This window comes from Cydia fagiglandana, chromosome 20 (assembly GCF_963556715.1).
Source record: "Cydia fagiglandana chromosome 20, ilCydFagi1.1, whole genome shotgun sequence".
NCBI classification, from domain to species: domain Eukaryota; kingdom Metazoa; phylum Arthropoda; class Insecta; order Lepidoptera; family Tortricidae; genus Cydia; species Cydia fagiglandana.
The window spans coordinates 7,100,903-7,113,437 of record NC_085951.1 but is presented as its reverse complement, the minus strand read 5'-3'; the positions used below and the strand labels follow the sequence as shown (position 1 = coordinate 7,113,437).

The window sequence follows — 12,535 nt, the reverse complement described above, 5'->3', positions numbered from 1 at the left end:
AAATCAGGAAACTCGCCGCAATCGACACTGTTGTTAAATATAACTACCAAGTCAGGCGCTACAATTTCTACTAAGGATTTGACAGCATGGACAGAGACTCCCCAGAGGTCATTCGTTTTTTTGACATTAATTGATTTAAACGCCTTTATTACATCTGAGGTACAAACATGTTCAAAATGAAGGTCTCTACAACACTCTGGAGCGTTATCTTTTAATAATGTAACAGCAGATGAGGGTGATGAATTTAAATCCTTAGTTGTGGATACTGGTACCTCGGTGAAAAATTTTTCAAATTCAGTAGCTACTTCTAAATTGGAATCTATAATTTTGTTATCAATATTTAGTTTCAGTTCTTTCATTGTGTGTTTCGAGCGACCAGTCTCCACATTAATAACTTTCCAAGTTGCTTTAATAATGTCCGGACTATTTTTAATTTTCTGACTTAGATAATTCCGCTTAGCTATATGACAATCTATTTTAAACTTCTTCGAATATTCCTTGACATGTTCTTTAAATTCATCACTCGTATTAAACCGCCGTTCCTCATACAAAGCATACAGTTCGCGTCTCCGTTGATGTAAGTCCGCAGTAGCCCACTCACTAAAAACAGATGCACCACTAACTACGACCGATTTTGAAGTAAATATCGCGTTATAATGTTCCATAAAAGTGTGAAAGAATGAATTATACATACTATTAGGACTCATATCGGAAGACAAAAAGGGTAGCGCCTGAACTAGACTTTGCTTCATTCTTTCCACGCGGTCCGAGGTTACTGGTACAAAAGTAATTTGTTTTCTCAATGTATTTTTCCTTAAGGCCTCAAATACCATTAATTGGCCTAAGTGGTCTGATTCTAAATTGCTGATAACTTTTTTAGTAATAGGAAAAATATCACTGAAAATATTATCTATACAGGTGGCACTAGTAGCAGTCACTCTAGTAGGCTCCATAAACATGTGGTTGAGATTAAACGATTTGAAAAGATTCAACAATCTACAAGACATTGTTGAATGTTCAAAAATATTTATATTAAAGTCGCCGCATATAAGTAATTTCTTACTAGAAGGTGATAGTTTAAGTAGGACAGATTCCATTGTTCTTTCAAATATTTCAAAATTACTTAATGGCGGCCTATACACACAGACAACAATAAATTGCTCCAATTCTACTGCACTTAGTTCTATAGTCCGTTCAACAGACATGGATACAATGTCCTTACGTTCCTTAGATTTTAACTGACTATTTAAAATAATTAATGACCCACCATGTATGGAACTAAGTCTGGTGAACGAACTTCCCACCTGGTGATTATTAAATTGAGGCATTAATTCATTATTATTTAACCAGTGTTCAGTAACGCATAAAATATCAATATTGAAATCATTCAAAAAAAGTTCAATCTGTAAATCTTTTCCTCTAATACATTGAATATTTTGATGCACCAGGTGGATATACTTTCCATTTTTGCAGTATTTTTCATTATATTTATTTAATTCTAAATTGCCAGAGACAGAATCCTTTGTCTTAACAGCTAGTTTAAATCAATTAAATCATTGGTTATGACTGGAACCAATTCCAAGTTCATGCTAGGCTGCTCAATAGGAGCAGAATTATCTGCCAAATTCTTGGCAGAAATGTCAAGTAAATAGGATAGCGATAAAGCTATTTGTCTTTTGTAATAATTTGAAAGGCAACACTTGCCTTTACTCAAAAACACCATAGGCATATGGTATTTACTAACAAATTTGTTAATGTCAATTATGCTAAACTTACTACTATATGTACAAAGATTATATAGAGATATATTTAACTTATGTCTAGTGTTGTTTTCTGCCTCTGACATTTGCTCACAATAGGGGAACGTGAAAAAAATAATTTCATGCACTGCAAGTGAGTTTAACTGTTCAAAGTATTTAACTAAATTATTTTTGTTCACATTACCCCTATTCCCCATAAGAATAAGCAGTGTTGTCTTAGAATTAATATTACTGTCATTTAAAATTTGTTTTATGATATTTTCAAAGCTACTGTGAGGCAGGCAATTGCTGATTGTACTAAGTCCCTTTAGGTAAAAGTTTAAAAATGAGCTCATATTGCTTCCAATTTCATCAGAATACATAATAACATTAGGTTTAGGTGTGCTTTGTTGTGTAGTGTGGAAGGAGCTATTATCATTTACATGCTGTTGTGGTAAACCGTCACACAGGCTTAGGTCGAGTAAACTGGTCGACAAATGTTCAGTCAGTTGCTTACAAGCACATGACTGGGCATTGGTCAGTGACTCAAACCGCTCTGAATTATGCTTAATCTGGGATATTAAATCATCCATGGCCAAAGAATATTCATTAATCACCTTTTTAGAACTCTCATTTATTGTTTCTAAGGATTGTATGGAGTCCTCCAAACTCTGAATTTTTAATTTCAAAGTCTGTGTGTCGGTTTCATATTGCAATTGACTATTTTCTAACTGGGCAGAATACAAATCTAACTTATCCACTAAATTAACATTAATTTTACAAAATCTCAATTTTTTAAAAAACAATTTATTTATTTTTGACAAGTTCTGGTTTTTTTTTATGAGTCTATTTAATTTAATATATTTCTTTAGTTTGTTTCCGCTGCAATTTACTAACCTTGGTGTGGTGGTATGATAGGCTAAATCTGTAGTGGCCAAAAGGTTTTCAATTGGTGCGGCAACCAACTGAGAGTCGGGCCGGACCAGTTCTTCGAACAAGCTCTGAGAGTGTGCCGCTGCTGCATTGTGTTGGGCCTCCTGTAGCTCATAGATTTGTTCGTGGGCGTCGTGCAGTGCTCTCTCCAATGAGTTGATGTCCTTCAGGGCCTGCTCATACGCAGCACTACACTCAGTGAACCTGTCAACCGTCTCCTGAAGCCGGGCCCGCTCTGAATTTACATTATTGTAGTCAGCTTCTAATGAGCACAGTTCCTTTTTAAGCTTATCATTGCTATTAAGTACTAATAATAGTTCCTTCTCACTGTCTTCCCTTTCACTGAGCAATTGAGCACAAGATTCCTTGGATATTTTCAACTCCAGCAAGGTAAGTTGGAGTTTATCAGTCTCCTGCTGGCGAGCCGCTGCGGCTGCTCTGCGGGTAAGCATTGTAGACAGTTTTGCAATTGAAATTATACCCAAAAATAAACAAGGAATCGCTCACTCAAGCTAAGTGATATTTAGATACGTACTTACGTGAAATAGTGACGATTGACTGTATCTACACTGTGTTCTAACCCTGTACAATGATTAACGCTTTATTATAAACACACTTAGTAAATATTAATGATAAAAAAAACCCAGAAAGGATTCAAAGGCGAACAACAGGTTTCAAATTCATAACCTGTAACGGCTACAAATCTGAAAACAAGACACTAGTAAACGCCACTAAAGCACTTCACTTATTATGTATACATAAAACTTAATGTTAAAACTATTTAATTCACACTTATAATGCCTAATATTACATGAAATATCATTAAAATTAAAATAATTACAAGGGACCTAGCAAAATCAGCTGCTTTTTTCTTAAATAAAAGGAGGACCTTTTTACGTGGATAAGGGTTAAATAAGAAAATTAATCTTTATAGCCCTTAACTTTGTGTATGTCCACAGGAAAGAACGTAACACAGTGATCTGTTTGACCCAATTATTGAATTTTTATTTTTTGTCCGACTACGGCAGAATTTGCTATCTATGCGTGCATGTGTAGGTACCGTTTGCATGAAACTACTGAACTGATTTTGATAAATGAGGTGTCAATTTATTTGTCTTTGTAGCCCAGGTCACAAAAGCTACATTTTAACCGACTTTGAAAGGAGGAGATTAGGTACTTAAAGAAACAATATTTTGCTTACTTATCAAGTAAATTATTATTTTTTTAATTATGGTTCCATTCGAAAATGTCGTATTCATGTATTTTATGTAATGTTCATTCATTTAATACTCGATAAATAGAACTATTCTTTGCATAATATGAGCGTATTAAGGTAGAATTGTTGGGGCGCTTTAGTTTTTAACCGACTTCCAAATCCCAAAGGAGGAGGTTATCAATTCGGTTGTATGTTTTTTTTTTTATTTTTTTTTTTTTTATGTTTGTTACTCCATATCTCCGTCATTACTGGACCGATTTTGAAAATTATTTTTTTGATTGTATGTATATGCATACAGATTGGTCCCGTTTTTGTCAAAATCCAGTTCTGATGATGGGATCCATGAGGGATCGACGGAACTCCTCAAATCTTAAAGGCATACATATGGTGATTTTTGTGTTTTTATCAACAAATCAAGCATATACATTCAAAAACATGACATTTGATGAAGTGGAACTGCTGATGATGATCAGAACGGAACTCTTCAACGACGCATAGTTCACCTTTGGCGATTTGTCCTCTTCGTTATGTTTGTTAAGCAAGTTAAGTTTTAGAGCCACAATTTTATCAAGGTTGAGTTCTGATGATGGGATCCATGAGAAATCGAGGGAACTCCTCAAATTTTAAAGGCATGCGTATAGAGATTTTTGTATTTTCATCAGAAAATCAAGCATTTTCATTAAAAACTGTCGCATTTGATGAAGTGGAACTGCTGATGATGATCAGAACGGAACTCTTCAACGACGCATAGTTCACGTTTGGCGATTTGTCCTCTTCGTTATGTTTGTTAAGCAAGTTTAGTTTTTAAGCCACATTTCTGTCAAGCTCGAGTTCTGATGATGGGATCCATAAGGAATCGAGGGAACTCCTCAAATCTTAAAGGCATACGTATATAATTTTTTGTATTTTCATCATAAAATCAAGCATTTACATTAAAAACTGTCGCATTTGACGAAGTGGAACTGCTGATGATGATCAGAACAGAACTCTTCAACGACGCATAGTACATGTTTGGTGATTTCGAATTTCGATTTTGACTTGGACTGGGACCCGGACTCATACCCGGATCCGGTTCGGACCCGGACTCGGACTCGGACCCGGACTCGGACCCGGACTCGGACCCGGACTCGGACCCGGACTCGGACCCGGACTCGGACCCGGACCCGGACCCGGACTTGGACCGGGACTCGGACCCGGACTCTGACTCAGAGACCCGGACCTTGACCCGGAAAACCACTATGATACCTAAACTAAATAAACCACTATGATTACCTACCATAAAATGTGGGTATGATGATGCCAAACCCCTCCCGCTCAAACTCCCGTACACCGCACCGCATGCGCCGTTAAGTGGGTTAGGTTAGGTTTGAACTGCGATCCTCACAGAACCGAACAAAAGTGGGTTAGGTTCGGTTAGAACTGCGAGTCTTACAGAAACGAAATGCTACTAGAAAAGTGGGTTTGATTAGGTTCGAACTGCGATCCTCACAGAACCGAACTGCTATCAGAGAAGTGGGTTAGGTTAGGCTAGATAACTACGACCCTTACGGAAACGAAATGCTACTAGGAAGTAGGTACTGGTTTTACCTCCTTTTCTACATAGTGCACCATCTACCATAATCTTTCACCGGGCCCCATAGAAGTCGGTTTTTTTTTCTTAAAAATTATTTTTCCACAACTTCCACAGTTTTTGTCGGAAATGTAAAATTTTAATTGTGATATATAGTTGAATAACAAGTTTTTTAAATGTTATACGCAAAAATTTTTTGACGGTTTTAGTTTAGCTATAAAATTGATACATATCTACTTTTTCCATAAAAAGTGGTATTTCGTTGTTTCTAGCTCTGAAACCGTACATTTTTTTTACAAACAATGTTTAGGTGAATCATTAGTACATTACTACAGAGGCCGGGACGAAAGGGGTTGCCGGCCGAAGACATATAGACGGCCGAGCGAAGCGAGGCCGGATAGGTCTGAGCGCGGGCAACCCCATTTCCCGCCGAGGTATGTATAGTGCTTTTCTCAAACATGCAATGAAATAAATAAAGTAAAAAATCCACGAAACCCAAGTTTTATTTATTGAAAAAACTAAAAGTAAACTACACCCAAAATATAACTAACACGTATCTTTATCACGCGTATGTTTTACACGAGTCGTGTATTTTTACTATCCGTATATTTTCATGTATCTTTTATTTTTTTCGCCTTGTATCCGTCTGACTGTCGTTTTCGTCACATAAGTTTACATAGTCTTTCATGTTGATAACATGTTTCACATATTTACATCGTTGCTTTATGCATGGAGAAAATAAGTATAATTTCCACATTGACCATTTTGTAGTTACTTTCATTTCTTTAAAATATGCCACAAAACCGTTTTTAATAAACTGTAAGCCATTTTTCTTAGTTTCTCAAATAATAAAATTGCCATAAGCAACCATATACATACTCGTACTTCGACTTTGACGTGGCGGCAGAGGCAGCAAGTTAATAAAAATCAATTCTGCTTACGCTGCCAATTCCAACTCCTACGACTACAATTAATATTAAATTCATTATTTACCTAGTCGGAACTAATATTAAAGTAAATAAATCAACAACGCACCATAAATCCAATAAAACAGAAATACAGAATGAAAATTTTTCAACTTTGCCTCCATAACAATTTAAAAAAATAACTACGCGTGTTTGAGTAGACCTTTTTACCGCTAACGTTTAGATGAAATATTTTTTTATTTTTTATATGTGTAGTTAAATTTATAATTTAAAATTATAGAATTTGGTTAGTAATGTATTATGTTCATGTTGATTTTATACAAATAAAACTGCAAATTGTAGAAAACATTGTTTTTTTTTATACGCGTAGTGGCAGAGTGTCATTACGAACCATAGAGCAAATACTGCCTCTAGTTTTTTTTATGGCTGAATGCCACGATGCTATGTCACAAATATCTGTGAAATGGAAATTAAAAAAGAGGACTTTGCCGGCCTAGGCCTGCAAGATTTGTATGAAATTCCATTAAAGACCTCTTGTCCTAGCCGCACCTGAAACGTCATACTTCGCAGCCTATTATAGAGAACATAACATTAATATTTCATTGCATGTTTGAGAAAAATACATTTAATAACCTTTCGTTACATATAACTCACGTGTATGTGAGACTCGTGGTATAGCTATAATTTACATTTTACGAAATTCGGCAGTGATTATTTATATGACGTCATTATTTGTAACTGAGGAACAACAGCGATGGTCTCCCGGCAGTTTTAGACTCCAGGTCATATTGCTAATAACATACTAGAAGCTTATGTGGATTATCCTGAAAATGACCAATTTTGATTTTTTTAACTTTTATGCATTTGTATGGGCGAATATCTACATTTTGATGCATAATTTCCACATATTTGGTCCAATTTTGATTTTATTGATATCAGTGTATGGCTTGAGACGTCATCTTTAATGTTTTAGTACATTGCTTTATCGTCCGACTTTTGGTTTGGTTGTAAAACCCAAATAATCGAATATTTTTTTACGTGATTTTTATTATTTTGTAAATTTCTCATAAACTGTTGCATATTTTGATACACTTTGTATGAATAAAATATAGTTTATTTAATTGGCTTTCATTTAATACCCCACACGTGTATGTGCTATGCATAATTTGGGTGCAGTATGCAATATTCGCAACGAAGCGGGAGTCATTTTGATGACGTCATTCCGCTGAAGTAGGTGGCCGGCGCCGCCGTCTCTCGGCAGTTTTGGAGACCCAATGCCATGCCTAACAACATACTAAAAGTTGGTAGCGGTTTCCGGCTCTGAACTATCTCTGCGACCGTTTCCCATAAGGCATGGCACTATAAGTAATTTAATTTAAAGAGGAACCTGAGAAAATTTATTTGTAGTTGCAGAAATCATAAGTCGGAAAGGATTAAGGTACTTCCGAAATTGTATAATCGATTGACATTTTCCGAATTCCCATAAATGGATATTTGAAAGTTTTAGGAGGACTCTACATTGCAACTTTGACTTTTATATTGTACAACAACGTAATGTTATTAGTGTAGCTGTTACGTTAAAACAGTTTAATAATACCTTACCAGATTCTAGCAAGAGCGTGTTCCAATTCTTCATCTCCGATAGTCTGTTAGCGACGACGGCACCCGCCGACCCGCCCCCAACCACTATGAAGTCATACTCTCTCCTCGGCTCTTTATCAATCACTCTCGACTCCGGATCGTAAGCATTATAGTTGTGGTATGTCAGCGCTCCCAGCAACAAGGGGATCAACCACAAACCCGTCACACTCACGGTCTTCAAGGCTGTTGAAGCTAGAAGCACTTGCACACCCATTTTGATTTTAGAATCTTGTAGCTTTTTCTTTTATCAGCCAGTTTGTAAGACTAGTTTTTTTTTCTTTTTGGGACAGTGTGTTGAAGTCACATCAGATAGAGCTTTGATATTGTTTGTGTTCGGTGCTTGTCCGGCGGTTTGCTTCTTCTCATTGGCTTGTAGCTGGTTGGCGGACGACGGGGAACGACCATGTTAGACCACATCGAACTGGTTGCTGAAGCTGCTCGTTTCTCGAACCTGGAATGTGTGAAGTTAGGTATAGGTTATTAGAAGGAAATCGAAGTAGTATGCTGGATTACATCACAAATTAAAATGGAGCTGATCATAATAAACAAGACAATCAAATATTGTTTAAAGGAGAACTAAGAAACTAAGATTATTTAGATTTCTTTAAAACTTATTTAAAACTTCAGTTTTAGGGTCGTAGTAAATTTGGGTCTTTCTGCTTTAACCATAATTCAGGAACCTTTATAAAGCAGGCCACTGACGAGCCTTCCAAATGGATGCCGTTATAATGGATTCATCCAAATTGACGGCATCCTAATATTAAACATTGTACGTTTTTGACATTCACGGACCGATTTTGGATCGCAGCCACGGCATTTGGACTATTGGAAGGCTCGTCAGTGGCCACCTTTATATAGGCACTTACCTATCATTACTGTGAGGTACGTAACAAGGCCTACATAGTCTACATATTTAGCAGTTACGCCTATTGTTGTTGAATATTTAGCTAGTTACCTTTATTTTTGTAATCATATCGACGTCATCTATCGTAACTGAATTGATAAACCATTTTGCTCGCTTGAATGCATGCTTAGCAGTTTTGTATTGTTACTCAACGAGCTAATATAATTTGTCTTTTTCAGGTAAGGAAATGCATTGAGCGACCGAACAAAGCGGCGAGTCAACGCATTTTAATACAGTAAGTGGTTTTGTGTTCGGAAATTGACAACTTATTCACCTGACAGTTATTTAATAAGTTTTCTTTGTTGTCTAAACCTTGCATAAGTTCAGGTTTATTTGTAGTGGAAAGTTTAAAGTAAATAAAATGGGCATTTATCGTTATTTAATGTCTACTAGCAATAGCACGTAGCTGAGAAATGTTGTTTATTTACAGAAGCTGGTTACTATATTGTTAGTAAAATTATATCATTGATAGATAGAATACTCTTTATTGGTCCACATTAGTAAAATATACGACTCAAGGAAATAACAAGTGATTAAAGATAGAGGCCGGCAATAAGCGGTCTTATCCTTATCGCTAAAGAGCGATCTCTTCCAGACAACATTTGGGTAGTGGAAACAGAACATAAGACATCTATTTGGTGTTAAACTTTGCATCATATTGTATATTTTGTATCTACCTGGAGCTTTTTAAATCGATGTCGCCTCATGCTTCCTTGTTGAAATGTTACTTGAATTTTTACTCGTACCTACTGCATTCAATCTAGGTATGTTCCCTTGCAGGTAGCCAGGTATTTTGTAAAGACGTTGGTCCATACATGTTCTTATTATTAAAACTGATAAGATAACGGTCGGGCCTTTTATCTGGCTGATTCCAAACAACTGTCGAAGACTTTCGAATTCGAGCCAGGATGCTTCTCCAGTAAAACTCATTGATCTATTGAATCACGTATCTACGAATATGTACAACGTGCAATGTGCATCTACTTCCTAGTATATTTACTAGGTATATTCTGTATATCTATAGTACTCGTAGGTACAGTCGCAATCACTAGGGTGGATTTCTTCGTACATTTGTGTTAATTTTGTTGGAGTCAAATATTGTATTTACGGAATACAAGTTTACAATTAGATTAAACGTCAAATCCTTCTAAATTAAAAATCACTAACTATTCAAGAGTTCAGTATAGATTCTGTCATTATAACGTTTGACACAAAGTTTTAAAACATCAATGTATCATAGTACTCATAGTAGGTACCTGATGTTTGTTTTATTTTAAAATAACAAATACTACAATCAATCATAAATATTCTCACAGGACACTCGGTGGACTTAATTTAAAAACTTGTTGACAAAAGCTATATGAAATGACATGCCATAGACAGACTTGCCTTATTACAGATCAATTTGCCGTACATTGCTGGTGCAACAAGTAAATATTGATATTGGTACCGTTATTATTTATCGATCCGGAAATGTACAGAAAATTGACAGGGGACAGCATCAGGTGGCGCCGCTATCGAGCACAGTCAGTATTCTTTACTGGTCACGACTGTACAAAGAGTGAATGGTCCATTTCCGAGCCGCGCGGAAGATATGATCTAATTCTAGACATTACCCCCAGATCGTGAAAGTGTTCTGAATGTTATTAGGCTGCTGATTTCCTATCAATGTTACCTATTACTCTGTTGTTTACTAGATTAGATACATAAGCTAAAATAAGTTACGTACGGGTATTGGCCAGTATATAGCAATGGCACCTCTTAATAATAAGGTTTCATTTCAATTGGCTAGTTTCTTTCTGATTTGTAAGGAGTGGCTAATTACTATATACTGGCCAATAAAATAACTATAGCAGTCACTCTATTACTTATTGGTTACAAACAATTCGGTAATAGTACATTATTGTCGAGGCTCGGAAGTAGCTACTTGCAGGCTGAGGATTCATTTTAAACGGACGACCTTGGGAGTCCGTTTAATTGAATCCGAAGCCAGCAAGTAGCCTTCCAGCCGAGTCATATATAGTGCTTTTCTCAAAAATGGTGCAAGAAATATAAATATCATAGAAATATTTTACAAAAGCAACGTTCTTACATATATATTTTGACAGAAAAAAACCCTTTCCGCCTTTTTATTTTTTTTAATAAAAAACTAGAAGTGTATTTTTTTGCCAAAAATACGCCAACCTATTTGAGACATCTAAATAGTCGCGGTACTATTCATCTGTTTGGCTGTTTAATGGGCCTGTGCCTTCATTTGATATGGTAATTTCAACTTTTAAAAAGTTTGGAACTCGACAAATAATGGAATTTGTATGCAACATTGCAGTCCCAAAATCGAGACTGCAATGTTTTTAACTTTTTAATTTTTGTCTGACCATAAACTACGCGCTTCGCGACCAATTTTTTAGACGGCAAAGTCGACTTTGCCGTCCATTTTTGAGAAAAATGTTTATTTCTGTTGTTTTTTTTTTATAAACCACGTGAGTAGGAAAGGGTGTATGATGTCGACCACTTCGATGTTCTTCAATAAATGCTTTTAATAATTCTAGCCGGCATGGATTTTACATGAAAGTTTTGACAGTTCAGTCCTAATGTTCCATCAAAACTGAATGTTTTTCTAGTAAGCCAAAGAGCTAGAGTTTTTTAGTAAGCCAGAGAACTGGTACGACTAGATAGGTAGGTATATAAAAATTGAAATTGGCCCGAGCATCTTAATATTTGTCCACAACAATAAATCCAAATATCGAGGTTATTTCGGCAATTTAATTCGCCTTTGTCATGGAGTTATCAGAGCATGACAGTAATTTACTTAAATCTGTGTGCTTTATTTTAAGATCGACTTGTAGACAGGGCTTATAATCTTATACCGCTAACGTTCAAAATTAGACTTTAAATTGTTGTATTTATAGTTCATTTTGTAAGTGCATGCATGTAGAAACAATATTTTCAAAACATTTTCTATTACGTAGTAAATTCGTGTCTGTTTTTGTTAACATGGTCCAGTATGTTAACGACTCGGTTAACGTACTTCCTACTTTGCAGTAGTGACATTCCATTCAGTTTTAACAAACTATCAATAGCACCTTCATTAATGAATAGGTAAATGGCATTATACCTACCTAAACGATTCCTTTAATAGCTGTTTCTATTGCCCTTTAGTTACTTCATCATCATCATCATTCTAGCCTTCAGTCGCCCACTGCTGAGCATAGGCCTCTATTCGTGTACGCCACTTATCCCGGTCCTGGGCTAGTCTCATCCAAAAGTGCCCCGCAATTTTCCGAATGTCATCCACCCAACGAGCTAACGGACGCCAGGCGCTTCTTTCATCCGAAAGCGGCCACCAATCCGTCAACCTTTTGGTCCACCTGCCATCACTCTGCCTAGCAACATGTCCCGCCCAACTCCATTTAAGCTTGGAGATGACGTCACCCACGTCTCGCACCTTGATGCGGCGTCGGATTTCGACATTCCTCACTCGGTCTTGCAGTTTAATGCCGAGCATGGAGCGCTCCATGGCCCTTTGTGCTACTCGTATTTTATGCACAGCCCCCCTAGTGAGCGTTCATGTCTCGGCACCGTATGTCACCGTGTGTCGTGTATGTT

General features: G+C 36.4%; 3 protein-coding genes across 6 annotated transcripts in view; 2 read left to right on the top strand and 1 right to left on the bottom strand.

Moving 5' to 3' along the window:
- The window catches only part of LOC134674577 (flotillin-2), a 352,073-nt gene that overhangs the window by 117,353 nt on the left and 222,185 nt on the right, over positions 1–12,535 (top strand). The window lies entirely within an intron of this gene.
- The window catches only part of LOC134674549 (uncharacterized), a 420,725-nt gene that overhangs the window by 268,168 nt on the left and 140,022 nt on the right, over positions 1–12,535 (top strand). The window lies entirely within an intron of this gene.
- LOC134674517 (glucose dehydrogenase [FAD, quinone]) overlaps positions 1–12,535 on the bottom strand; it is a 48,990-nt gene that overhangs the window by 12,354 nt on the left and 24,101 nt on the right. Inside the window, exon 3 of the mRNA XM_063532614.1 lies at positions 7,987–8,476. Coding sequence (XP_063388684.1) covers positions 7,987–8,239 — 253 coding nt within the window. The 5' untranslated portion in view covers positions 8,240–8,476. The remainder of the gene's footprint in view (positions 1–7,986; positions 8,477–12,535) is intronic.